The sequence below is a fragment of the Trachypithecus francoisi genome, unplaced genomic scaffold, assembly GCF_009764315.1.
Source record: "Trachypithecus francoisi isolate TF-2019V2 unplaced genomic scaffold, Tfra_2.0 Lachesis_group14, whole genome shotgun sequence".
Classification (NCBI taxonomy): Eukaryota; Metazoa; Chordata; class Mammalia; order Primates; family Cercopithecidae; genus Trachypithecus; species Trachypithecus francoisi.
This window is the reverse complement of record NW_022681459.1, coordinates 50,906,558-50,934,221: the sequence shown is the minus strand read 5'-3', so window position 1 is coordinate 50,934,221 and position 27,664 is coordinate 50,906,558. Positions and strand designations below refer to the sequence as shown.

The window sequence follows — 27,664 nt, the reverse complement described above, 5'->3', positions numbered from 1 at the left end:
CCCAGCTACTCGGGAGGCTGAGGCAGGAGAATGGCGTGAACCCGGGAGGCGGAGATTGCAGTGAGCTGAGATCCGGCCACTGCACTCCAGCTTGGGTGACAGAGCGAGACTCCGTCTCAAAAAAAAAAAAAAAAAAAAAAAAAAAGAAATGAAGTATGTTTCCATTTATTTGCTTTTAAATACTTGGGAGAAGGGAGTTTTGGTTCTAAATTACTGGGACAATGAAGTCACAACCAAATCTGATGGGAAGGACACTGCCTAAAGATCCTGAACTTTGAGCTGGAAGCAATGACTGAATGATGGGACTTGAGTTGTCTCCCTTGGGAAAGGAACGAGTACATTCTCTAAGAGGGAGGAACAGTAAAAACAGCTATGTGGTGACCAGAAGGGCAGATCTTGGCAGAGCTAGTCAATATCTTTACTATAAACCCATTTAAGCCGGGCGCGGTGGCTCACACCTGTAATTCCAGCTCTCAGGGAGGCAGAGGCGGGAGGATAGCTTGAGCCCAGGAGTTCGAGACCTGCCTGGGTAATACAGCGAGACCCCGTTCTCCACAAAAAGGAAAAAAAAAAAAGACAAAAAAATAAACCCATTTGATTTTCCTATTGGACACAAGACTATAGTTCCCAGCCTCTTTGCAATAAAGCCAAATAACAGTTCCGGCCAGCAGAGCACAGGTAGAAATGATATGCTTCAAATCCAGGCCTGGGCCACAATTATCTCCACGAATGACGTGCATTCTTTTTCCCTTTGTGGAAACCTAGGTTCATAATCATGGCATCCCAGGATGGAAGGAACCTGAGTTCCTGAATGACTGAGTGGATCAGTAGACCCTCCACTGACTTAGTGGGCTGGGACATGAGCAAGCAATCAAATGGTATTATGCTAAAAAAAAATTACTGAGAAAAAAAGAATGAAGAAATGGACGCCTCCAGCCTTGACCAGGCAAGGAGATGGTATGATATTTAGACTCCACCCGTCTGGCGCAATGGCAGACAGGTCCCATTATGGAGACAGAGACAGCATGCCTGAGTGGATCAAAGAACTGAAATCCACAACCAGCTCTTCTTGTGTGTATCCCACATTCATCAAGCAACCACCTAGATGAAAAAGTGGGTCCAGCAGATGCAAACTCCAAGGAATTTGTCTTGGCCATCATTATCTACCCAGTGCCTAGCACAGAACCTCATACATTGTAATACTATATTTCATTCCTCAAGTTGCTTTGCAGGAAAGAAGAGAATGTTCAGATTCCCATAAAAGTTTTACTGTTCATTGTAAATTAATGAATTGATGCTCTAACTTACAAAATAAAAAAGAACATAGTCTAGTTAGTTATTAAGGAAATAAAAGAGAAACCCCCCCCCAAAAAAAAAAAAAAAAAAAAAGATGAGTACAGGCCAGGTACAGTAGCTCATTTCTGTAATCCCAGCATTTTGGGAGACCAAGGTGGACAGAACACTGGAGCCCAGGAGTTCAAGACCAGCCTGGCAAACAGACTTAGACTGTTCCTACAAAAACTTTAAAAACTAGCCGGGTGTGGTGGTGCACACCTGTAGTTCCAGCTATTTGGGAGACTGAAGTGAGAAGATCACGTGAGCCCAGGAGGTTGAGGCTGTAGTGAGCCAAGACTGTACCACTGCACCCCAGCCTGGGCCACAGAGTGAGAACCTGTCTCAAAACAAACAAACAAAAAAAAGAAACGACCCATGAAACTGCTCAGGCCATCAAGGGTATGCATATACAAAAAGCCACCAAGTATATGAAAGATGTCACTTTGGCCAGGTGCGGTGGCTCACACCTGTAATCCCAGCACTTTGGGAGGCTGAGGTGGGCAGATTATCTGAGGTCAGGAGTTTGAGACCAGCCTGACTAACATGGTGAAACCCCATCTCTACTAAAAATACAAAATTAGGCCGGGCACGGTGGCTCAAGCCTGTAATCCCAGCACTTTGGGAGGCCGAGACGGGCGGATCACGAGGTCAGGAGATCGAGACCATCCTGGCTAACATGGTGAAACCCCATCTCTACTAAAAAATACAAAAAACTAGCCAGGCGAAGTGGCGGGCGCCTGTAGTCCCAGCTACTGGGGAGGCTGAGGCAGGAGAATAGCGTAAACCCGGGAGGCGGAGCTTGCAGTGAGCTGAGATCCGGTCACTACACTCCAGCCCGGGCGACACAGCGAGACTCCGTCTCAAAAAAAAAAAAAAAAAAAAATACAAAATTAGCTGGGTATGGTGGCACAAGTCTATAATCCCAGCTACCGGGAGGCTGAGGCAGGAGAAGTGCTCGAACCCGGGAGGTGGAGGGTGCAGTGAGCCAAGATTGTGTCACTGCACTCCAGCCTGGGCAACAAGAGTGAAACTCCATCTCAAAAAAAAAAGGAAACGTCGCTTTACAGAAACAATGTGTACCATTTCCACATTACAATGATGGAGATAGTAGGTGGTCCCAGGCCAAACAGCATGGTTGCACACGGGGTCAGTGGCCAAAAAACAGTACTGAATTAAGCACAGACTATGCTTAAAAATGCACAGTCATGCCGAACTGAAGGGTTTAGGTGCAGATTCTCTGGTCATTGAGCATGTCCAGGTGAACAAGGCACCCAAGATGTGCTGCCTGATGCAAAGAGTTCATGGTCAGATTAACCCATACATGAGCTCCCCCTGCCACACCAAGATGATCCTCATGGAAAAGGAACACATTACTTCTAAACCAGAAGAGGACATTGCACAGAAGAAAAAGATATCCCAAGGCCAGGCATGGTGGCCCACGCCTGTAATTCCAGCACTTTGGGAGGCCGAGGTGGGTGGATCACTGGAGGCCAGGAGTTCAAGACCAGCCTGGCCAACATGGCAAAACCCCATCTCTACTAAAGAAAATCAAAAATTAGCTGGTGTGGTAGCATGTGCCTGTAATCCCAGCTACTCAGGAGGCTAAGGCAGAACAATCACTTGAACCCAGGAGGCAGAGGTTGCAGTGAGCCGAGATCATGCCACTGCAACCTAGCCTGGGCAACAGAGTGAGACTCTGTCTAAGAAAAAAAGAAAAGAAAAAAATTGAAGAAACAAAAACTGATAGTATGGGAATAAATTCAGCACAAAACAAATGCAAATAAAAGTTAAAAAAGAAAAAAAAAAAAACAAAACCAGTAAGTGAAAAACTTTTTTTTTTTTTTGAGATGGAGTCTCCCTCTGTCACCCAGGCTGGAGTGTAGTGGTGCAATCTCGGCTCACTGCAACCTACACCTCCCAAGTTCAAGTGATTCTCCTGCCTCAGCCTCCTGAGTACCTGGGATTACAGGCACCTGCCACCACGGCTAGCTAATTTCTGTATTTTGAGTAGAGACAGTGTTTCACCATGTTGACCAGGCTGGTCTCAAACTTCTGACCTCAAGTGATTCACCCGCCCTGGCCTCCCAAAGTGCTGGAATTACAGGTGTGAGTCACTGCGCTGGACCGGTAAGTGAGAAACTAAAATGCAACATATGACAGAGGTTGTTTTATGTATGGCATAAATGGAAATGATAAGGAAATAAACCCTTTTGACTCTAGGCCTAAGAAAACCTTTCTATTAACATATGGAAAGGTATATAGTTAAATGATGGATGAAGAAAGGCTAAACGAAAAATAGTATAATAGAGGCAGGGTGCAGTAACATTGGTTCATGCCTGTAATCTCAGCACTTTAGGAGGCCGATGGGTGGATCCCTTGAGCCCAGGAGTTCAAGACCAGCCTGGGAATGGTGAAACCCCATCTCTACAAAAAAAAAATAATAATCAGCTAGGTGTGGTGGCATGCCTATAGTCCCAGTTACTTGGGAGGCTGAGGTGGGAGGATCGATTAAGTCCTGGAGTTCAAGGCCACACTGAGGTGAGCTGTGATTGCACCACTGCACTTTAGCCTGGGTGTTCTGTCACCAAAAAAAAAAAAGTATAATATATACATAGCTAACAGCTAAAGTGATTTGTACCTACCGCACTGGCAAAGAAATAATTAAGATGTGGGATTTACACCCCACCTCTGACCAATCCTCCCAACTCCAGTCACCCACTATATTAAGAAAGATGTCCCTGGCTCGGTCTGTGCTTCAGCACTCTTACCTCGAGTGCTGGTGTATCCCAAGGAGCTGCTGACTTCATACTGGTGCAGGTGGGGGTGTGGGATCAACAGGATGTTGGCGCTCTTGCCCAGGGAGCTGTCATCAGAAGCCTGGCTCCTCACTTCCTCAGTGGGTAGTGTGCGGCTTGGTAGTGAAGGACTGGATGAAACATCACAGGAGCTGGCACTCTTTCGACTGTGACTCTCTCGCTCTCGCACAGACCTGCCAGGCAAGAGACAAAAAGTTACCATCAAGCGAGGGATGCTGTCCTACCTTGAGTTAAAACTCTAAAACCCATCACCAGCCCAAGCCACATGGGAACCCAACAACAAAAATCCCCAGTGTGATTTACAAGCAGGAAACCTGTATGTGGTACTTCACCCTTAACAGCTTGAGATGTTATATAAGAGAGGGGAGAAAAGACAGACATTACGCAGCCAAAGTCCTAGGATCATAGTTGTAAAGAAAGGACTGCTCCAGGCCAACCCCACCTGATCCCACTGATTAATCTCACATCACTAAAAACAGAATGAGAAGAGAAATACAATGTGATGTGGGAGAAAGTACACAGTGCCCGAGAAGTCTTCTCACCCTCAAATTTGAATCTAAATCTAATCAAGCTTCCAGAGATAATTGCCAGTTTACAGGGAATCTGCAGAATAGAGGAAAACTTAAACATTACAAGGCAACAATCAGCCAAATGTAGAAAGCAAGACATTCTACTGTCACACACACCCAAAAAAGACATTATAACCAAGTGCAAAAAGTGGATCTTGTTTAGGTCCCATTTCAAACTAACTGCAAAAGCACATTTTTGAGGCAATTCAGAAAACTGAGCATGCACTGGCTATTAGAGAGCATTTAGGGATTAGTGTTAATTTTGTTACCAATGATAATGGTACTGTGATAATTTTTTTTTTTTAATTCTTATTTGTTGAAATGTATACTAATCAGCTTTGTGCCAGGCTGGGTGACACTAAATAAATAAATAACATGTAAAAAAAGAAAGAAACTTATGCTGAAGTACGCACTATTGAAAAAAAATATAGGCTGCCTGGGATTTGTTTGTTTGTCTTTGTGAGATAGAGTCTCACTCTGTCACCCAGATTGGAGTGCAGTGGCACGATGTCAGCTCACTGCAGCCTCCACCTCCTGGGTTCAAGCAATATTCCTGCCTCAGCCTCCCAAGCAGCTGGCATTACAGGCGCCCGCCACCACACCTGGGTAATTTTTTTGTATATTTAGTAGAGACTGGGTTTCATCATGTTGGCCAGGCTGGTCTCAAACTCCTGACCTCAAGTGATCCACCTGCCTTGGCCTCCCAAAATGCTGGGATTACAGGCGTGAGCCACTGTGCCCTGCCAATCCTGGGATTTGTTATTAAAATATTCCATCCGGCCGGGCGCGGTGGCTCAAGCCTGTAATCCCAGCACTTTGGGAGGCCGAGACAGGTGGATCACGAGGTCAGGAGATCGAGACCATCCTGGCTAACACGGTGAAACCCCGTCTCTACTAAAAATACAAAAAACTAGCCGGGCGAGGTGGCGGGCGCCTGTAGTCCCAGCTACTTGGGAGGCTGAGGCAGGAGAATGGCGTAAACCCAGGAGGCGGAGCTTGTAGTGAGCTGAGATCCGGCCACTGCACTCCAGCCCGGGCTACAGAGCGAGACTCCGTCTCAAAAATAAATAAATAAAATAAAATAAAATATTCCATCCAAAATTTAAATGTGGGAGAGGTGATGAAACAAGGCTGACAACATGGTGATAACTGTTCATAATACTAGTCTCTATTTGAGCATGTCTGAACATTTCCTAATAAGAGTTTATATATATCATTCATTATATTTACATATTTTATATATATACACAATATATATATATATCCTTATTAAAACATAAAATTCCCTAAGGGGAAAACCTCTAAAAGCAACAGGAAGAAAGATCAAAAGGAGAAAAGCCCTATAGAGATGCAAAAGCTCAGAACGAAAGAGTAAGCCCACCAACAGGGCTGCCCTTCTGGCATCAGAGCTACTCCCTTTCCTCCTGCAAGGATTTTTTTAGTAAGAGCTTAAACAGAGTAAGAGCCTGAAACAGATTCAAAGTGCTGACTACATGTTTGTTCTTTCCACAGTAAATATTTAAACACCAGTATATGCTTAGCCACGTGTGAAGGTAGAGCACCAATTAAGACACAATTTGTGCCTTCAGAGACCACACAACCTGGGTACCACAAGGTCTTGTCATCTTTGATTAGACAAAAGAAAACTAATCTTGAACTATGAGAGCATTTTTAAAGCCTACAAAGAAAAGCCCCTCAGTAGCTTACTGAGCCCCTAAGCAGCATCCACACACAGGAGAGAGGCTGCTGACAGCACTTAATTCTGAGCTCTAAGCATTCTCGGGTAGGACTGAATGAGGGAAGAGGACAGAAAACAATCATGTGGTCACTCTAAGTTCATTTGCCACAAAATTAAGAGACATAATATTATTCCACTCAGTTGTGCTTAAAGCTACAGAATTAAGAAATCTGGCCAGGCGCAGTCATTCATGCCTGTAATCCCAGCACTTTTGGAGGCCAAGGTGGGTGGATCACCTGGGGTCGGGAGCTTGAGACCAGCCTGACCATGGAGAAACCCCGTCTCTACTAAAGATACAAAATTAGTCAGGCGTGATGGGGCATGCCTGTAATCCCAGCTACTCAAGAGGCTGAGGCATGAGAATCGCTTGAATCTGGGAGGCAGAGGTTGTGGTGAGCCAAGATCACGCCATTGCACTCCAGCCTGCGCAACAAGAGCAAAACTCCCATCTCAAAAAAAAAAAAAAAAAAAAGGAAGAAAGAAATTTGGAAAATTGGTTGGGCGCAGTGGGTCACGCCTGTAATCCCAGCACTTTGGGAAGCAAAGGCGGGCATATCACAAGGTCAGGAGATTGAGACCATCCTAGCTAATACGGTGAAATCCGGTCTCTACTAAAAATACAAAAAATTAGCCGGGTGTGGTGGGTGCCTGTAGTTCCAGCTACTCAGCAGGCTGAGGCAGGAGAATAGCATGAACCCGGGAGGTGGAGCTTGCAGTGAGCCAAGATCGCACCACTGCACTCCAGTCTGGGTGACAGAGCGAGACTCTGTCTCAAAAAAAAAAAAGAAAAAAGAAATCTGGAAAATTGATTCACAGTATTTGGTACACAGGGAAAGAAATATAACCTAGAGCTGTTTCACACATTCATGAAAAAAGAAAGTTGACATAAATAATATAAACATAAGCATAAAATCCAAGATGAGGCTGAGTGCGCTGGCTCAGCTCTGTAATCCCAGCGCTTTGGGAGGCCAAAGTGGGTGGACCAATTGAAGTCAGGAGTTTGAGACCAGCCTGGCCAACATATTGAAACCCTGTCTCTACTAAAAAATATAAAAATTAGCCAAGTGTGGTGGTGCATGCCTATATTCCCAGTTACTTGGGAGGCTGAGGCATAAGAATCGCTTGAACCCAGGAGGCAGAGGCTGCAGGAAGCAGAGATTGCACCACTGCCCTCCAGCCTAGGAGACAGAGCAAAATGCCATCTCAAAACAACAACAACAACAACAACAACAACAAAATTCCCCCAAGACTATAAAGTATTAGAAGAAAATACGAAATATACATCTGTAACTCGGGGGTAGAGAGTGTTTTCTTACACAAGACCCAGAAATGAATAGATTAGTAAATCTAACTACATCACAATTATTACATGGCTGAGTGCAGTGGCTCATGCCTATAATCTCAGTACTTTCGGAGACTAAGGCAGGAGGATGGCTTCAACCAGGAGTTTGAGACCAGCCTGGCAATATGTGAGACCTCATCTCCACAAAAAATTAAAAAACTAGCTGGACATGATGGTGCATGCCTGTAGTCTCAGCTACTTGGGAGGCCAGAGGCAAGAGGATCACTTCAGCCCAGGAGGCAGGTTACAGTGAGCCATGATCGTGACACTGCACTACAGCCTGGGTGACAGAACGAGATCCTGTCTCAAAAAAAAAACAACTACCATATGACCAAAACACCACAGAGCACTTTTTTTTTTTTTTGAGACAGAGTCTCACTCTGTGACCCAGGCTGGAGTGCAATGGTGTGATCTTGGCTTACTGTAAGCTCCGCCTTCGGGGTTCACGCCATTCTCCTGCCTCAGCCTCCCGAGTAGCTGGGACTACAGGTGCCTGCCACCATGCCCGGCTAATTTTTTTGTATTTTTAGTAGAGACAGGCTTTCACCATGTTAGCCAGGATGGTCTTGATCTCCTGATCTCGTGATCTGCCCACCTCAGCCTCATGCAGCAAATTTTTTTTTTTTTTTTTTTTTGAGACGGAGTCTTGCTCTGCCACCCAGGCTGGAGTGCAGTGGCCGGCTCTCAGCTCACTGCAAGCTCCGCCTCCCGGGTTCACGCCATTCTCCTGTCTCAGCCTCCCGAGTAGCTGGGACTACAGGCGCCTGCCTCGTCGCCCGGCTAGTTTTTGTATTTTTTAGTAGAGACGGGGTTTCACCGTATTAGCCAGGATGGTCTCGATCTCCTGACCTCGTGATCCGCCCATCTCGGCCTCCCAAAGTGCTGGGATTACAGGCTTGAGCCACCGCGCCCGGCCCATGCAGCAAATTTTTAAAAGCAGGACTTAAAGAAAGAAAAGTTCTTGCCCACTCAGAATAATAAACTTAAAAGAAACGCTGTGTCCAAGCATCGTGCCAGTCCGATGAGAGGAAGATACTGTAATTTGTGAATTGTTTCCCTTGGCTCAGAAGACCATAAGAACCGGCCAGGCACGGTGGCTCACACCTGTAATCCCAACACTTTGGGAGGCCGAGGCAGGAGGATTACTTGGGGCCAGAAGTTCAAGACCATTCTAGCCAACATGGCGAAACCCCATCTCTACAAAAACTACAATTATTAGCCGGGCGTGGTGGCGTGTGCCTTTAATCCCACCTACTCAGGAAGCTGAGGCAGGAAAATTGCTTGAACCCAGGAGGTGGAAGTTGCAGTGAGCCGAGATTGTGTCATTGCACTCCAGCCTGGGCGACACAGTGAGACTCCATCTCAAAAAACAAAACAAGATGGGCACAGTGGCTCACGCCTGCAATCCTAGCACTCTGGGAAGTCGAGGCGGGCAGATCACCTGAGGTCGAGAGTTCGAGACCAGCCTGACCAACATGGAAAAACTCCATCTCTACTAAAAATACAAAATTAGCCAGACGTGATGGCGCACGCCTGTTATTCCAGCAACTTGGGAGGCTGAGGCAGGAGAATCGCTTGAACCCGGGAGGTGGAGGTTGCGGTGAGCCGACATCGCACCATTACACTCAAGTCTGGGCAACAAGAGCGAAACTCCATCTCAAAAAAACAAAACAAAACAAACAAAAAACCCAAAACGAAACAAAACAAAACAAGAAAAGATTTTCAAGGTTGCTCTCTTAGAGGCCACTACTGAACTTCAGGTTTTCCTACACAATTTTTATATGCACCCCCAAGTGAATCTGGCAGAAAACCTGCAGGTGGCGAGGCACTGGGCCCGGGATGGGCCGGGCAGCCTGAACACTTGAGCGTCATAGGCGTCATAATCTACTTGGATGGGAAGGGCGTTCTCAGATTCTTTTGGACTTCCGAGAGCTGAAATACACAAATAACATAAATTGTTATCAAATACATTTCAAACAGATGCCTGAAAGCTGAAATACACAAATAATATAAATTGTCATCCAAATACATTTCAAACAGATGCCTTCAGATAATCTTCACCAAAATCTGCAAGGTACAGGTGATCACCCTCTCCCCATGAAAAAATGGGGTAACAACCTATTCATCAAGTTGAGACTAAATCACGTGTATGTCAAAGCAATATATAACTGTATAGCACTAAATAAAGGCAAGGTGTGGCTAGCATTTCATTCTTTTGTGACCCTTCTTAAAATAAATCATCTTAATATGTTTAGTAGTTTAAAACTTTCTACCTGATCCCTACAAATGGCCGATGGAAAAGAAAAACAAGTTTTTTTCATTTTGCAGATGACAGGAAAAAATATAAGGTCATTAAGGGATCCTACAAACATGACACAAAGGGAACTCAGGTCTCCTGACTTTTCCACAGATTTTTTTATGGGACTTCACATAGTTTTGTTGTCATGGGTTAGCTGATGTTCTTTTTTGTTTTTTTTGAAACGGAGTCTTGCTCTGTCACCCAGGCTGGAGTGCAATGGTGTGATCTCGGCTCACTGCAATCTCTGCCTCCTGGGTTCAAGCAATTCTCCCGCCTCAGCCTCCTGAGTAGCTGGGATTACAGGTACCCGCCATCATGCCCGGCTAATTTTTTTGTATTTTTGTAGAGACGGGGTTTCACCATGTTGGCAAGGCTGGTCTTGAACTCCTGACCTCAGGTGATCCACCCACCTTGGCCCCCTAAAGTGCTGGGATTACAGGTGTGAGCCACCGCACCCGGCCAGCTGACTCTCTTTTTAAAAGCAAGAAAAAAAATCTCAAAAAATACTCACATGTATCACGGCCATTTTTTGCTTTCTCAGAGGCAGGCTGAAAAATTAAATAGATAATTAATCACTCCTTCCTTTGCTAGAAAAGAACTTATCACAAGGCACAGTGTGTATGTGCTGCTCTCAGGGTAGAGAGCCTGTAACTGATGGAAAGGCAGGAGCTAACATCTGACACCTACCTACCACGGTCCTTTATTCCCACATCACATCTTACTGACTCTCACAACCCTGTCCAGTGGGGGAATGGACTCCCCCTTACAAGTGGGGATATTCAATTGCAGAGAGAATCAGGGACTTTACCCAAAGCCACACATTCAGCAGGTGGCAGAGCCAAAATTCAAGCCCAGATCTTTAGATTCTTGGTCAATCCACTCTTGTGTTTGTGCCACCACAGCTAGGTCCCACCTGACCCAAACACTGCATGCTTCCCCCTTCACTACGGTGCTGTCACCTGTCTGCCTGCACCTACCAGAGCTGAGCACTCTGTAGATCACCCAATTTGCTGAAATCAAGTACAAGCGTAGAGGAAAAAAACTAATAGAGCTATCACTTTTTACATTTTCTTAAAAATCTTTTTCAGATGAAATAAATAAATAAAGGCCAGGCACAGTGGCTCACGCCTATAATCCCAGCACCTTGTGAGTCCAAGGCGGGAGGACTGCTTGAGCCCAGGAGTTTGAGACTAGCCTGAGCAACATAGTGAGACCCCATCTCTATTTATATAATTTTTTTTTTTTTTTTGAGGCGGAGTCTCGCTCTGTCGCCCGGACTGGAGTGCAGTGGCCGGATCTCAGCTCACTGCAAGCTCCGCCTCCCGGGTTTACGCCATTCTCCTGCCTCAGCCTCCCGAGGAGCTGGGACTACAGGCGCCCGCCACCTCGCCCGGCTAGTTTTTGTATTTTTAGTAGAGACGGGGTTTCACCGTGTTAGCCAGGATGGTCTCGATCTCCTGACCCCGTGATCCGCCCATCTCGGCCTCCCAAAGTACTGGGATTACAGGCTTGAGCCACCGCGCCCGGCCTATATAATTTTTTTTGGTAATCTTTCAGGACCCTGAAACCTTTCACAACAACACTAACTCTTGCTTCTTTAAAATAATCATGGTAGCCAGGTACAATGGCTCATGTCTGTAATCCCAGCACTTTGGGAAGCCGAGGCAGGCAGAATACCTGAGGTTGTCAGGAGTACCAGCTTGGCCAACATGGTGAAACCCCGTTTCTACTAAAAATACAAAGATTAGCTGGGCGCGGTGGCTCACACCTGTAATCCCAGCACTTTTGAAGGCCAAGATCGGTGGATAACCTGAGGTCAGGAGTTCAAGACCAACCTGGTCAACATGGTGAAACCTCTTCTCTACTAAAAACACAAAAAAATTAGCTGGGCGCAGTGGTGGGCACTTGTAATCCCAGCTACTCTGGAGGCTGAGGCAGGAGAAGCACGTGAAGCCAGGAGGTAGAGGTTGCAGTGAGCCGAGATTGTGCCACTGCATTCCAGCCTGGGTAACAGAGTGAAACTCTATCTCAAAAATAAAATAAAATAATAAGATAAAGTAAAATAAAATAAAAAATAATACAAAAAGTAGCTGGACATGGTGGTACACGCCTGTAATCCTGTAATCCCAGCTACTTGGGAGGCTGAGACAGGAGAATCACTTGAACTCTGGAGGCAGGGATTGCAGTAAGCCAAGATCACGCCATTGCACTCCAGCCTGCGCCAGAGAGAGAGAGACTCCATCTCAAAAAAAAAAAAAAAATTAGACAGGCATGGTGGCATGCACCTGTAGTCCTACATACTGGGGAGGCTGGGGCATGAAAAATGATTGAACCCAGGAGGCAGAGGTTGCAGTGAGCCGAGATCCCACCACTACACTGGGCATGACAGAGCGAGACTCTGTCTCAAAAAATTAAAATAAAATAATCATGGTGCAGAGAAGTTTTTCCATGTTCTACTTGGCTGAGAATGCTTGTGGTGAAGGTAAGAGAGGCCCTTTCTGGACAGAATCCCATCTCCTAGCGTTTCACTATCTGACATGGCTTATGCGAGGAGTCCTCAGCTTGCTCCAAATTAGTATTTCCCCTATTAGAAGACTGACATTAACAGCCCTCCCCGCTAAAAAAAGAAAAGGGAAGAAGTGGCCCTGACACAGAGCCACAAATGGAGCAACCCTCAGTGAATTCAGCTCCACTGGAAAGGGCAGAGCGGTGAGAGCACTCGGGTGTGGGGACTGCAAACATAACAGCCTGCTTTTCTTCTCACAGTACATCAAAACCACTTGTTCGAGTTCTGGCTGGGTGCAGTGGCTCACACCTATAATCCCAGCACTTTGGGAGGCTGAGGCGGGCAGGTCACTTGAAATTAACAGTTTCAGACAAACTTGGCCAACATGTGAAACCCTGTCTCCACTAAAAATACAAAAATTAGGCCGGGTGTGGTGGCAGGTACCTGTAATCCCAGCTACTCGGGAGGCTAGGGCACGAGAATTGCTTGAACCTGGGAGGCAGAGGTTGCAGTGAGCCAAGATCACGCCACTGCACTCCAGCTTGGGAGACAGAGCAAGATTCCATCTCAAAAAAACAAACAACAACAAAAAAAACACTTGCTCCAGTTCTTTAAACTTGCATTTCTATCAGTTGCAAATATATTCCATCAAGTGGATATTTCATAGTTCAGCCATTGCTCTACTGTTTTCAACTTCTATAATGAATAAAACTAAACCCAGATGTATTTGCATATAATCACTTCAATTATTTCCTGACACCACATGCCCCAAAATGGAAGTGCCTGGTCAAATAGCATAAACATTTGCTTTCAATACACAAGGCTGAAATGCTTTGCAAAAGTAACATACACCAACCAGGTACTCCAGTGTCAATTTCACCACACTTTTTGTAGCATGTGGTATAATTATTAATATATTTTAAACCTCTTTGGAAAGAAGAAAATAAGAACTCCCATTCTTGTTACAATTTTCATTTATTTTCTTGGTTTGTTTGTTTCTAGAGACAAGATCTCAGTCACCCAGGTTAGTGTGAGATGGTACAATTATAGCTCACCACAGCACTGGATTCCTGGGCTCGGGCAATCTTCCCATTTTAGCCTCCCAAGTAGCTGGGACTTACAGGTATGTGCCACCCTACCTGGCTAATTCTTCTTTAGTTTTTGTAGAAATGGGGTCTCACTATATTTGTTGCCCACATTGGTCTCAAACTCCTGGCTTCAAACAATCCTCCTTCCTCAGCCACACAAAGCACTGGGGTTACAGGCAAGAGTCTCTGTACTCAGCCAGAATTTTCATTTCTTTATACTAAGATCTGACCTTTTGCCTGGGCGCGGTGGCTCAAGCCTATAATCCCAGCACTTTGGGAGGCCAAGACGGGCGGATCACGAGGTCAGCAGATCGAGACCATCCTGGCTAACACGGTGAAACCCTGTCTCTACTAAAAAATACAAAAAAACTAGCCGGGCGAGGTGGCGGGCATCTGTAGTCCCAGCTACTTGGGAGGCTGAGGTAGGAGAATGGTGTAAACCCGGGAGGCGGAGTTTGCAGTGAGCCGAGATTGCGCCACTGCACTCCAGCCTGCGCGACAGAGCAAGCGAGACTCTGTCTCAAAAAAAAAAAAAAGAAGATCTGACCTTTTTATCATATTTCCCCTTTGCTGCAATGCATATCTGTATCTTTGTCTTTATTCCCACTGGTATCTGAGTGACATCAGCATCTGAATAAAACAGTCATGTCATAATAAAATGAACTCTTGAAAAACAAAAAATGAACTCTTAGTCTTGGTCATATTTCTGCCAAAGGTATTTCATGCAGTCTGGCTTTGGCCTTGTTATTTATTTATCTAATATATAAAGTTATAAAGTTTGGGGATGAATTTCTTAACCCTGTTCATGGCCATGGGGGAAGATGAGGGTACCTCAGGACTAAAATAACCCTATCAGTGTGTGACAGTCCACAAAGGCTCTCTGCTGATTAATGCAATCTACCTTCTTGGCTGGGCAGAATGGCTCATGTCTGTAATCCCAACACTTTGGGAGGCTGAAACAGGAGGATTGCTTGAGTCCAGGAGCTTAAGATAAGACTGGACCACATAGTAAGACCCCGTCTTAACAAAAATAAAAACCTACCTTCTTTCCTGCCAGTTTTATTCGTGGGGTGAAACTATTACAAAAGAGCTGGCTTTTGGATGTGTAGAAACTGTAAAAGAAAGAAACAGAGTCATTAATCTAAATCCTCTTTATTTTAAAAACTCAAAACACAGTTAAAATACTAGGCATGGATCAGCCCTCCTGAGATGGGCTTTGTTCTCAGCTTCACTGATCTTCCCAATTTTAACTTCTTTTGCAAGAAGTCACTAAAAAACATTAGTTATATTTTGTTTTTTGGTAGAGACAGTCTGGTTACAACATTGATCAAAATGATTTCAAACTCCTGGCCTCAAGCGTTCCTCCCACCTCAGCATCCCAAAGTACTGGGATTACAGGCATGAACCATCGTGCCCGGCCTGAAATTGCTACTTTTGTAGGTCAAAAACAGTCTAGTATCATGACATCAAATAGCATAAATTAATAGCTGCAGCTTTGCCATGAACTTGCTGTTCAAGACCAGGTTGGCCAACACAGTGAAACCCTGTTTCTACTAAAAATACAAAAATTATCTGGGTGTGGTGGCAGGCACCTGTAATCCCAGCTACTCAGGAGGCTGAGACAAGAGAATTGCTTGAACCCGGATGGTGGAGGTTGCAGTGAGCCAAGATCGTGCCACTGCACTCCAGCCTGGGTGACAGAGCGAGACTCCATCTTAAAAAAAGAAAGACAGACAACCCAGAGAAGGAGAAAATGCTCTAGAAGCACTGAAGAAAAAGTGGCTATTAGTTATCAGGGCAGCACAGAAGTAATTCACAGAAGAGAGATGCTGGAGTTGGATCTTGGAAGAAAATAGGCATTTTCAAGAGAAGGGTAGGTGGAATAAAGATTAGTGTCATAGTTCAAAAAGACGAGGCACTGGCACTAGCAGAGGGATGAGAAAAGCCATCCCTGAGCTGGAACTAGCAGGAACACTGAAGTCTTGTCCCATAAAGAGGTGCGGGGACTTATCTAGAGCTGAAGGAAGTCAGGCACAAATGCTGGTCTTCTACAGTCTGTGGGAGTTGGGAATAGAAGGACTTGGGAACAGCAGTGGAAGTAAGTCAGTCCTTAAAATTTTGTTTTTATTCTTTTTCACCATAGACTGTCCATATGATACTGCTACTGCTTTGTGTGTAGAGAGCTTTGAGCAAATGTTAGAACTTGGTTTCCACATCTTCTTGACAAAAGGTTTAGTGCTATAATAAGAACTTAACAAATGTAAAGAAAAATGGCAAGGAAGCTGTCAAAACTCTTATCACCTACTATTGATCAAGATCGCACCCACCTGTGGTTTATCCAATGAGGGATATTATAGTCATCGCCCAGACGAGAATCCCGGGGAGCACTCCGATTATGGAGCTGCAAGGAGAAAAATGAGAGCACAGATAAGCTACAGAACAAATAGGATGTGGAACTGCTCTAACTTTTCTGTTTTTGGGGTTTTTAAAAAAAATTTTTTTAGGGCGAGGCGCGGTGGCTCAAGCCTGTAATCCCAGCACTTCGGGAGGCCAAGGTGGGCGGATCAACTGAGGTCAGGTGTTTGAGACCAGCCTGGCCAACATGGTGAAACCCCGTTTCTACTAAAAATACAAAAATTAGCCAGGCGTGGTGGCAGGTGCCTGTAATCACAGCTACTCAGGAGGCTGAGGCAGGAGAATTGCTTGAACCCAGGAGGCAGAGGTTGCAATGAGCCGAGATCACGCCATTGCACTCCAGCCTGGGGGACAAGAACAAGATTTTGTCTCAAAAAAAAAAAAAAAATTTTTTTTTAGAGATGGAGTCTTGCTTTGCTGACCGGGCTGGAGTGCAATAGTTATTCATAGGCATGTTCATAACAAACTATACCCAAACTCCTAGGCTCAAAGGATCTTCCCACTTCAGCCTCTCGAGTAAGTAGGACTATAAGCGCATGCCACAGCGCCTGGATTTTTTCTCTTTCTAACTATACTCAAACTGGCCAAAATCTAATTACCTTGAACAATGGGACAGCATGTAACGGTTGCTCTCCCATACACACCAAGTCCACACCAATTCCTAAAAAAATAAAAGACAGAAAGAGTTGTGGGGAGGGAATGGCAGAGACAAGCATTCCTATCTATAAATCATGTTATTTAACTGTGTATTAGGCAAAGCTAACTTACCATTGTATGATTTATAACCTCATAGTGCTGCCTATGCAGCAAAGAAGTAAATACACTTTTTGAGACAGTCTCGCTCTGCTGCCCAGGCTGACGTGCAGTGATCAGAGATCACAGTTCTCTGCAACCTCTGCCTCCTGGGTTCAAGCAATTCTACTGCCTCAGCATCCCAACTCCATCTTGTTGATGAAACAAATCAAATTGTGGGGTGTGGGGCTGAGTTGGGGATACGAGGCACATCATGGAGGGAGGACTGGACTAGATTGTCTGATAGTGCATCTGAAAACAGGCTGACAGCACATGGGTCCCTTGAAATCATCCCTCCAGGAAGGCTTCTCTAGAGCCAAATATATTTGGGAAACTCAGAGTACCCTGATACACCCTTTAGAGAAAAACAACCTACACTAACATATTAAAAACGGAGGAAGACCTGTCATTATGGAACCTGCTTATCTTTGCATGACCCAGCAATTCCCAAACTGATTTGACCATGAATCTTTAGCACCTGACGCCTATTGACATCCACAGATGTTGTGACACACAGAACACTATACAGAGCTCCTCACACTCTAAGAAGTCAGTGAAGCTCACAGTTCTAAGGGAAAAGCAGGCTAGGAACATGTGGAGACAGGGCACAAACCAGAGAGCATTACCATTATCTATCATCCGCTGCTTGGTCAAGATCATGAGTAGGCGGTCCACTTCAAAGACACCCACCCCGGGCGTGATCACCACTGACATCTGCCCCGTTCGGTCAAAGTTGCGGTTGATGTAATGCTTATCAAACACTAGAAATAAAACAAAAATTCCACAATAATGATGTTACAGTTTTTCAGAACCCGTCACAAACAAGCATCTCTACACTCTCAGAGCATTCTGCCCATATTTTTATTTTATTTTATTTTATTTTGAGACAGAGTCTTGCTCTGTCACCAGGCTGGAGTACGTTGGTGTGATCTGGGCTCACTGCAACCTCCGCCTCCTGGGTTCAAGCAATTCTCCTGCCTCAGCCTCCTGAGTAGCTGGGACTACAGGTGCATGCCACCACACCTGGCTAATTTTTTTTATTTTTAGTAGAGACGGGTTCCACCATGTTGGCCAGGATGGTCTCGAACTCCCGACCTCAGATGGTTCGCCCACCTCGGCCTCCCAAAGTGCTGGGATCACAGGCGTGAGCCACCACACCCGGCCCATATTTTTATTATAGCAACTGCCACATTCTAGTTAAATGTATACACATCTATCTTTTCTATATTAAGAACTACTTGACCACAGGAATAAGTCTCTGTCACCTTTGTTAATATACCTCATTGATGCCTAATACTTGCCCTGTGCAGCCTTAAATGCTCAAATTTCATGCTGTTAGGGCTGGGCACGGTGGCTCACACCTGTAATCCCAGCACTTTGGGAGGCCGAGGCAGGTGGATCACTTGAAATCAGGAGTTTGAGACCAGGCTGGCCAACATGGTGAAACTCCATCCCTACCAAAAAATACAAAAATTAACCAGGCATGGTGGTGTGCACCTGTAATCCCAGCTACTTGGGAGACTGAGATGGGAGAATCACTTGAACCCAGGAGGCAGAGGTTGCAGTGAGCAGAGATCACGCCACTGCATTCCAGCCTGGGTGACAGAGCAAGACTCTGTGTCAAAAAAAAAAAAAAAAATCCATGCTGTTTTTTTGAACCATCTATAAATGAGTCTGTAGTAAAACTTTGATTATATTAGATTTTATATATTATATATTTTATTATATATATAAACTATATAATTAGATTATATTAGATAGTGTTAATTTAAGACACTATTTAAAAGAGTAGACCAAAATCTCGGGATGATTTTGTAAATCTGGCAAGTCACTTTTTACTTCTAGCTTCTGTGATTCTTACTATGAAAAATCAGTGATATTCCAACATGACAAGAAGATTTACTAATAGAAGACCTCATGCTCTAGAATTCCCCCAGCACCTGTGTACAGACACGTGGGAAGATGATATACACAGTGATGTGAATGTACATCATCACTTCCACCTCTGGCCAGTGACAGATGGACACCTAACTGGGGCTGGGCAGATCAGACTCTCTCTACCAGGAATGTGAATTCTGAACAGAGAGCAGAGACAGGGTTGCTGGAAGCTGAAATATGGCTCTCATGATTCCTGCTGCTATGGTTCCCAGAGCCACTAAGGTTCTTCAACATGGTGTTTGAGCCTTTCCCGGCTGCTCCACTTAAGCCTCTGTATCCTTACAGTAAATTTCCCTTTTTGTTTAAACTAAATCAATACATTTCTGTTATTTCCAAACAATATATTTCAGCTAACACATAAATGCCGGGATAATCATACCACACTGCTAACAATGGTTCCCCTTAAAAAAGAGGACAATGGGGGTCAGGAGGAGAGTATCATTCCATTCCATTCCATTCCATTCCATTCCATTCCATTCCCAGTCCCAGTCCCAGTCCCAGTCCCAGTCCCATTCCCATTCCCATTCCCATTCCATTCAGTCTTAACTCCATCACCCAGGCTGGAATGCAGTGGCACAATCTCAGCTCACTGTAACCTCCACCTCCCAGGTTTAAGTGATTTTCCTGCTTCAGCCTCCCAAGTAGCTGGTATGACAGGCATGCACCACCATGCCTGGCAAGTTTTTTGTGTATTTTTAGTAAAGATGGGGTTTTTGCCATGTTGGCCAGGCTGGTCTTGAGCTCCTGACCTCAGGTGATCCCCCTGCCTCAGCCTCCCAAAGTGCTGGTATTACAGGTGTCAGCCATTGCAGCAGGCCTATTTATTTAAAAAAAAAAAAAAAAAGTTTTTTTTTTTTTTGAGATAGTGTCTTTTTCTATCACCCAGGCTGGAGTGCGGTGGCGTGATCTCTGCTCACCACAACCTCCACCTCCCAGGTTCAAGTGATTCTCCTGTCTCAGCCTCCTGAATAGCTGAGATTACAGGTGTGTGCCACCATGCTAGCTAATTTTTGTATTTTTAGTAGAGACAGGGTTTCACCATGTTGCCCAGGCTGGTCTCAAACTCCGGACCTCAAATGATCTGTCTGCCTTGACCTCCCAAAGTGCTGGGATTATAGGTGTGAGTCATGGCACCTGGTCACTTTTGTAATTTTTTTTTTAACTAGATTTTAATTTTTAAAATTTTTATTTTAAAATTTTATTTTTTAAGTAGATTTTTTAAAAATTACCTAGAAGCAGTTGAGGGATGGGGTGGAAAATAATAACACAGTTTGAGTAAGTCAAAGAACCCAAGGAGGATCCTTGCAGTTCCTGACCACCAGAAGCAGATGAGACTACCAAATTAACCGGTCAACAGAAGACCCAAGAGCTAAATGTTGGTCGTTACAACCACCCAATGAGAAGCTATTGCTTTAATTTTGGGGGTAGCTGAATGGAGGCATCATCACCTAGGTCTGGGTCTGCAGGCATTCATAAAGAGACATGCATAGCTGTCAGAGGCCTTTAAACCAGAGCAACTCCATCTTGAATAGGGGCTGGGGACAATGAGGTTCAGACCTGCTAGGCTGCATTCCCAGTAGGTTAGGCATTCTTAGTCACAGGATGTTTACAGTTAAGGGAACAGGTTAATAATGTTTACCCAACAGACTCAGGACTTAACAGACCAGGAAATGTCCTGATGTCCCAATATTTTTTTTTTTTTTTTTTTGAGATGGAATCTTGCTCTGTCGTCCAGGCTGGAGTGCAGTGGCGCCATCTTGGCTCACTGCAAGCTCCGCCTCCAGTGTTCAAACCATTCTCCTGCCTCAGTCTCTAGAGTAGCTGGGAATACAGGGGCCTGACACCATGCCCGGTTAATTTTTTGTATTTTTAGTAAAGACGGGGTTTCACCATGTTAGCCAGGATGGTCTCAATCTCCTGACCTCGTGATCTGCCCGTGTTGGCCTCCCAAAGTGCTGAGATCACAGGCGTGAGCCACCACGCCCAGCCCTGATGTCCCAATATCATAAGAACGAAAGCATTCTTAGTTTAAGAGTAAGTTTTGCGGCCAGGCGCAGTGGCTCACGCCTGTAATCCCAGCACTTTGGGAGGCCGAGGTGGGCGGATCACGAGGTCAGGAGATCGAGATCATCCTGGCCAACATGGTACATACAACTCTCTCTCTACTAAAAATACAAAAATTAGCTGGGTGTGGTGGCACGTACCTGTGATCCCAGCTACTTGGGAGGCTGAGGCAGGAGAATCGCTTGAACCTGGGAGTTCAAGGTTGCACTGAGCAGAGATCACGCCACTGCACTGCAGCCTGGAAACAAAGTGAGACTGGCTCAAAAAAAAAAAAAAAAAAAGACCGGGCGCGGTGGCTCATGCCTGTAATTCCAACACTTTGGGAGGCCGAGCTAGGTGGATCACAAGGTCAGGAGTTTGAGACCAGCCTGGCCAATACGGTGAAACCTCGTCTCTACTAAAAACACAAAAATTAGCCAGGCGTGGTGGTGCACACCTGTAGTCCCAGCTACTCAGGAGGCTGAGGCAGGAGAATCACTTGAATCTGGGAGGCAGAGGTTTCAGTGAGCCAAGATCACACCACTGCACTCCAGCCTGGAAGACAGAGCAACACTCCATCCCAAAAAATACAACCAAAAAAAAAAGCATTAGGAGAAATACCTAACAGAGATGATGGGTTGATGGGTGAAGCAAACCACCATGGCACATGTGTACCTATGTAACAAACCTGCACGTTCTGCACATGTATCCCAGAACTTAAAGCATATTAAAAAACAAAAAGGCCAGGTGCGGTGGCTCATGCCTATAATCCCAACACTTTGGGAGGCCAAGGCGGGTGGATCATGAAGTCAGGAGATTGAGACCATTCTGGCCAACGTGGTGAAACCCTGTCTCTCCAAAAAATACAAAAATTAGCTGGGTGTGGTGATGCGCACCTGTAGTCCCAGCTACTTGGGAGGCTGAGGCAGAAGAATCGCTTGAATCCACGAGTCGGAGGTTGCAGTGGGCCAAGATTGCGTCACTGCACTCCAGTCTGGTGACAGAGCAAGACTCCGTCTCAAAAAAAAGTAAGTTTTGCTTTAAAGAAAATAATATAGATTCTTGAGAAAGACAGCAGTTACACAAAGATGAACAATCCTTTGTCATGAGTGCTTGCAGAAGAGCACCTCTCCCCCATGACTGTTTGCTTTGTTACATATAAACCACCATGGTACCTAAGGAGAATGTGTTCCTCCTCCTGCTTTCAGAAATGCCCTGCTCTTTCTATGGAGTAGTCATTTTTTTATTCCTTTCTTTCTTTTTTATGAGACAGAGTATCGCTCTTGTCACCCAGGCTGGAGTATAATGGCACGATCTCGGCTCACTGCAACCTCTGCCTCCTGGGTTCAAGCAATTCTCCTGCCTCAGCCTCCCAAGTAGCTGGGATTATAGGTGTGCACCACCATGCCCAGCTAATTTTTGTATTATTATTAGAGACGAGGTTTCACCATGTTGACCAGGCTGGTCTTGAACTCCTGACCTCAGGTGATCCACCCGCCTCAGCCTCCCAAAGTGCTGGGATTATAGGCATGAGCCACTACGCCCGGCCTATTCCTTAATATACTTGCTTTCACTTTATTCTGTGGACTCGCCCCCAGATTCTTTCTTCTGTAAGATCCAAGAACCTTCTCTTAGGGTCTGGATCAAGACACCTTTCCAGTAACATAGCCATGTGGTAGGCAAGATGCTGGCTCATTGGCTGGCATTCTTACTCACCATTGAATGACAGATTGATGGCCTCCAGGTAGTTTCCTTGTGCTGAGGTAGAATTGTCTCCTTGAGGAAAGCCCTCTAAAGCAAAATATACAAGAGAAAGAAAAACATCTCACGAAAGATGAACTCTCTTTTTTTTTTTTTTTTTTTTAAGACAGGGTCTCGGCCGGGCGCGGTGGCTCAAGCCTGTAATCCCAGCACTTTGGGAGGCCGAGACGGGCAGATCACGAGGTCAGGAGATCGAGACCATCCTGGCTAACACAGTGAAACCCCGTCTCTACTAAAAATACAAAAACTAGCCGGGCGAGGTGGCGGGCGCCTGTAGTCTCAGCTACTCGGGAGGCTGAGGCAGGAGAATGGCGTGAACCTGGGAGGCGGAGCTTGCAGTGAGCTGAGATCTGGCCACTGCACTCCAGTCCGGCGACAGAGCGAGACTCCGCCTCAAAAAAAAAAAAAAAAAAAAAAAAAAAAAGACAGAGTCTCGCTCTGTTGCCCATGCTGGAGTGCAGTGGTACTATCTTGGCTCACTGCAATCTCCACCTCCCAGGTTCAAGCGATTCTCTTGCCTCAGCCTCCCGAGTAGCCGGAACTACAAGCATGTGCCACCATGCAAAGCTAATTTTTGTATTTTTAGTAAAGACAGGGTTTCACCATATTGATCAGGCTGGTCTTGAACTCCTGACCTCGTGATCCGCCCGCCTTGGCCTCCGAAAGTGCTGGGATCACAGGCGTGAGCCACCGCACCCGGCCAAAAGATGAACTCTTAAGTAAGTGGTGGCTGAGCATGGTGGCTCGCGCCTGTAATCCCAGCACTTTGGGAGGTGGAGGCAGGAAGATCGCTAAGACGAGGAGTTTGAAACCAGCCTGGTCAACACAGTGAGACTCTGTCTCTACAAAAAATGAAATAATTATCTGGGCATGGTAGTGCGTGCTTGTCGTCCTAGCTACCCGGGAGATGGAGGCAGGAGGATTGCTTTAGCCCCAGGGGTTTAAAGTTAAAGTACGACTGCTCTACTCCAGTGCAGCCTAGATGACAGAGTGAGACCCTGTCTCAAAAAAAAAAAAAAAGTGGAAGCCATCTGGCTCCACAAGGCCTCACGCCCTGTATGAGGGACACTGTTGAACTTACTGCATAACGAAATGTACAATTGGGATCCAACTGGAAACAGAAACCTGATCAAAAGCCGAAACTACACACGGCCATGGGAGAGATACAAGCACAAATCTCTTCTCTGTATCCCAGACCCCTCCTACACTTCCTGTCCCCGCCGCACCTTCTATTACATGAAAGCAGTACCTGCCTGTTCCAGTCGCACCAACACTGGATACTGGATGAAGAGTTTTTTAATGGTCACGAGAAGTGAAGTCCATTCTTCTCTTCTCTCATTTTGCACCACCACTCTGAAAAGAGTATTATCATAAAACGGATATTGAGCAGCTGATATGGTTTGGGTCTGTGTCACTCCCAAACTGCATCTCAAATTGTAATTCCTATGCGTCAAGGGAGGAACCTCGTGGGAGGTGATTGGATCATGGGGCTGGTTTCCCCCATGCTGTTCTTGTGATAGTGAGGGAGTTCTCATGATATCTGATGGTTTAAAAGGGGCACTTTCCCCTGTGCTTGCTCTTTTTCCTGCTTCACCATGGTAAGACATGTCTTGCTTCCCATTCACCTTCCACCATGATTGTAAGTTTCCAGAGGCCTCCCCAGCCATGCAGAACCATAAGTCAATTAAACTTTTTTTCTTTATAAATTACCCAGTCTTGGGTATGTCTTTATAGCAGTGAGACAATGGACTAATACAGCAACTTTAAATACAGAACATCAGGTTCCTTACAAGGTTTCAAAAAGAGTGTAATTGGAGTACAGTGAGCCAAGATCACACCACTGCACTCCAGCCTAGGTGAAAGAGCGAGACTCTGTCTCAAAAAACAAACAAAAAAAAGACTCAGTGAGCTTATTTTTCTGCCAATCCAATTGGGAAAGAAGCATTAAAAAAAAGAGGCTGGGTGCGGTAGCTCATACTTGCAATTCCAGCACTTTAGGAGGCTGAGGCAGGTGGATAAAGAGGTCAGGAGTTCAAGACCAGCCTGGCCAACATGGTGAAACCCCGTTTCTACTAAAAATGCAAAAATTAGCTGGGTACAGTGGCAGGCACCTGTAATCCCAGCTACTTGGAAGGCTGAGGCAGGAGAATCACTTGAACCCAGGAGGCGGACGTTTCAGTGAGCCGAGATCGAGCCACTGCACTCCAGCCTGGGAGACATAGCACAACTCCATCTCAAAAACAAAAAACAAAAAACGAAAAAAAACCTTCAGTGTTGGTGAGGACACAGAAATTGCTGCTAGGAAAACAGGATCTTCTACTTTAATGGAGGGTACACTGGCTGTACAAATAGCCTTTACAACACAGACCATCCTTTGACCTAATAGTTCCATTTCTGGGAATTTATAATAAAAACTAAAGATATGCTTAAAAACTTATCTGTAAGAATGTTCACTGGCAATACTGTTGAGAATAGCAAAAAGCTGGAAGTCACCTCAATTTTCAATAATATTAACCCAATGTAATTTCTACTTAAAAATAAAAAATGATACAGTGGGCTGGGCGCCGTGGCTCGTGCCCGTAATCCCAGCACTTTGGGAGGCCAAGATGGGCAGATCATGAAGTCAGGAGATCGAGACCATTCTGGCTAACATGGTCAAGCCCGTCTCTACTAAAAAAATACCAAAAAAAATTAGCCAGGTATGGTGGCTGGCGCCTGTAGTCCCAGCTACTCGGGAGGCCGAGGCAGGAGAATGGTGGGGACCCAGGAAGCAGAGCTTGCAGTAAGCCGAGATCACACTACTGCACTCCAGGCTGAGCGAGACTGTCTCAAAACAGATACTGTGGAAGTGGGGTGTTTAACATGGATTGGCATTTGTGACAAAGTAGAAAATGAAGGTTTATGGCCGGGCACGGTGGCTCACGCCTGTAATCCCAGCATTTGGAGAGGGCGAGGTAGGGGGATCACCTGAGGTCAGGAGTTCGAGACCAGCCTGACCAACATGGAGAAACCCCGTCTCTACTAAAAATACAAAATTAGCTGGGTGTGGTGGCGCATGCACCTAATCCCAACTACACGAGAGGCTGAGGCAAGAGAATCGCTTGAACCCGGGAGGCAGAGGTTACGGTGAGCTGAGATCGTGTCACTGCACTCCAGACTGGGCAATAAGAGTGAAACTCTGTCTCAAAAACAAAAAAGAAAAAGAAATAAAATGAAGGTTTAAAACACATAAAAAGGGAACCATGTGGGCCGGGCGCGGTGGCTCACACCTATAATCCCAGCACTCTGGGAGGCCGAGGCAGGCGGATCACCTGAGGTCAGGAGTTCGAGACCAGCCTGGCCAACATGGTGAAACCCAGTCTCTACTAAAAATACAAAAATTAACCGGGCATGGTGGTGGGTACCTGTAATCCCAGCTACTCAGGAAGCTGAGGCAGGATAATCACTTGAACCCGGGAGGCGAAGTTTGCAGTGAGTTGAGATTGCACCACTGCACTCTAGTCTGGGTGATAGCAAGACACTGTCTCAAAAAAAAAAATAAAAACAATAAAACACGTAAAAAAAATCACATGGAGGCCCGGCATGGGTGGATCACCTGAGGTCAGGAGTTCAAGACCAGCCTGGCCAAGATGGTGAAACCCCGTCCCTACTAAAAATACAAAAATTAGCCTGGTGTGACGGTGGACGCCTGCAATCCCAGCTACTCCGGAGGCTGAAGCAGGGAATTGCTTGAACCCGGGAGGTGGAGGCTGCAGTGAGCCAAGATTGCACCACTGCACTCCAGCCTGTGCAACACAGCAAGACTCCCTCTCAAAGAAAAAAAAAAAAAATCACATGCAATTTGCGATCACATCTCATGAAAACTAATTTTTCTCCTAAACACAGATAATAGGGGTTGCTTTACCAACATAATGAAGACTGAATTCGGGAGATGGAATTGAGTGTGCTTTGAATTCCTCTCTACTTAACTATACTTTGGTGTGCTTTTATTGTTGTTGTTGTTGTTTCTGAGACAGGGTATCACTATGTCACTCAGGCTAGAGTGCAGTGGCACGATCTTGGCTCACTGCAGACTCGACTTCCAAGGCTCAAGTAATCCTCCCAAGTAGCTGAAACTACAGGCACGCACCACCATGCCCAGCTAATTTTTTGCATTTTTTGTAGAGACAGGATTTTTCCATGTTGACCTGGCTGGTTTCAAACTTCTGAGCTCAGGCAATGTGCCTGGCTCGGCTTCCCAAAGTGCTGGGATTATAGGCATCAGCCACCACGCCTGGCCTATTTTGTGATTTTCCTAAAATGAACCTGTTTGTTTTTGCAGTAAGAAAAAGATAGCCAGTTTCTCTCAATCTAAAAAATGTTGAGGATGACTTTGTAATGACATAAACTTTCATATATTAAAAATATATAGTCATATACACCTAAAAATCTACATTCGTAATTCACACATTCATGCCTTACATAGTACTTTCTATAACTGATTATGCTCAAACTAATTCATATTCATCATACAGATAAAACTTCATATACTGTTAAGCCAAAAGAGCTCTCATGGTTCCTGGAATCCACTGAATTAGAGGTATGCAGAATTCATCTGCATAAGGGGAGGAGTGGAGGTGTCAGTACAGCACAGGGCCCATCACTGTTATAAAATTCTCCAAGGGGTACAGGATCCAACAGAAGATCAACAAATAATCTAAAATATAATCCGTATGAGGCTAAGGAATACAGTGGTCAAAAAGCATAGACTCTGAACTAGATTGACTGTGTCAGGTCCATGCTCCACCACTTAATATGCTATGGTCTTTGGATAAGTTACTGAAACTCTGTGTCCAAGTTTCCACATCTGTAAAATGGGGTAACAGTATCTATCCCATAGGGATGCTGTGATATTTAAATGAATCAAGTCATGTAAAGTGCTTAGAAGAGTAACTCATTCATGCTAAGTCCCAACAAAACAGTAACTATTACTATCTAATTACCATCTCAATAAGATAGTGGTGTCAGCTGGGCGTGGTGGCT

General features: G+C 45.3%; 1 protein-coding gene across 17 annotated transcripts in view; it reads right to left on the bottom strand.

The window, feature by feature from the left end:
- Window positions 1-27,664, bottom strand: part of DEPDC5 (DEP domain containing 5, GATOR1 subcomplex subunit) — a 155,889-nt gene that overhangs the window by 88,560 nt on the left and 39,665 nt on the right. For all 17 annotated transcript variants that reach the window (XR_004442409.1, XR_004442410.1, XR_004442408.1 and 14 more), the window contains exons 13-21: window positions 23,892-23,995; window positions 22,598-22,672; window positions 17,527-17,661; window positions 16,708-16,769; window positions 16,021-16,094; window positions 14,736-14,805; window positions 10,611-10,647; window positions 9,612-9,732; window positions 4,104-4,324 (exon numbers count right to left, since the gene is read on the bottom strand). Coding sequence is in view for 14 of the 17 variants with exons in the window: in XM_033233340.1 (XP_033089231.1) it covers window positions 4,104-4,324; window positions 9,612-9,732; window positions 10,611-10,647; window positions 14,736-14,805; window positions 16,021-16,094; window positions 16,708-16,769; window positions 17,527-17,661; window positions 22,598-22,672; window positions 23,892-23,995 (899 nt within the window). In the remaining 3 variants the exon portion in view is untranslated. The remainder of the gene's footprint in view (window positions 1-4,103; window positions 4,325-9,611; window positions 9,733-10,610; window positions 10,648-14,735; window positions 14,806-16,020; window positions 16,095-16,707; window positions 16,770-17,526; window positions 17,662-22,597; window positions 22,673-23,891; window positions 23,996-27,664) is intronic.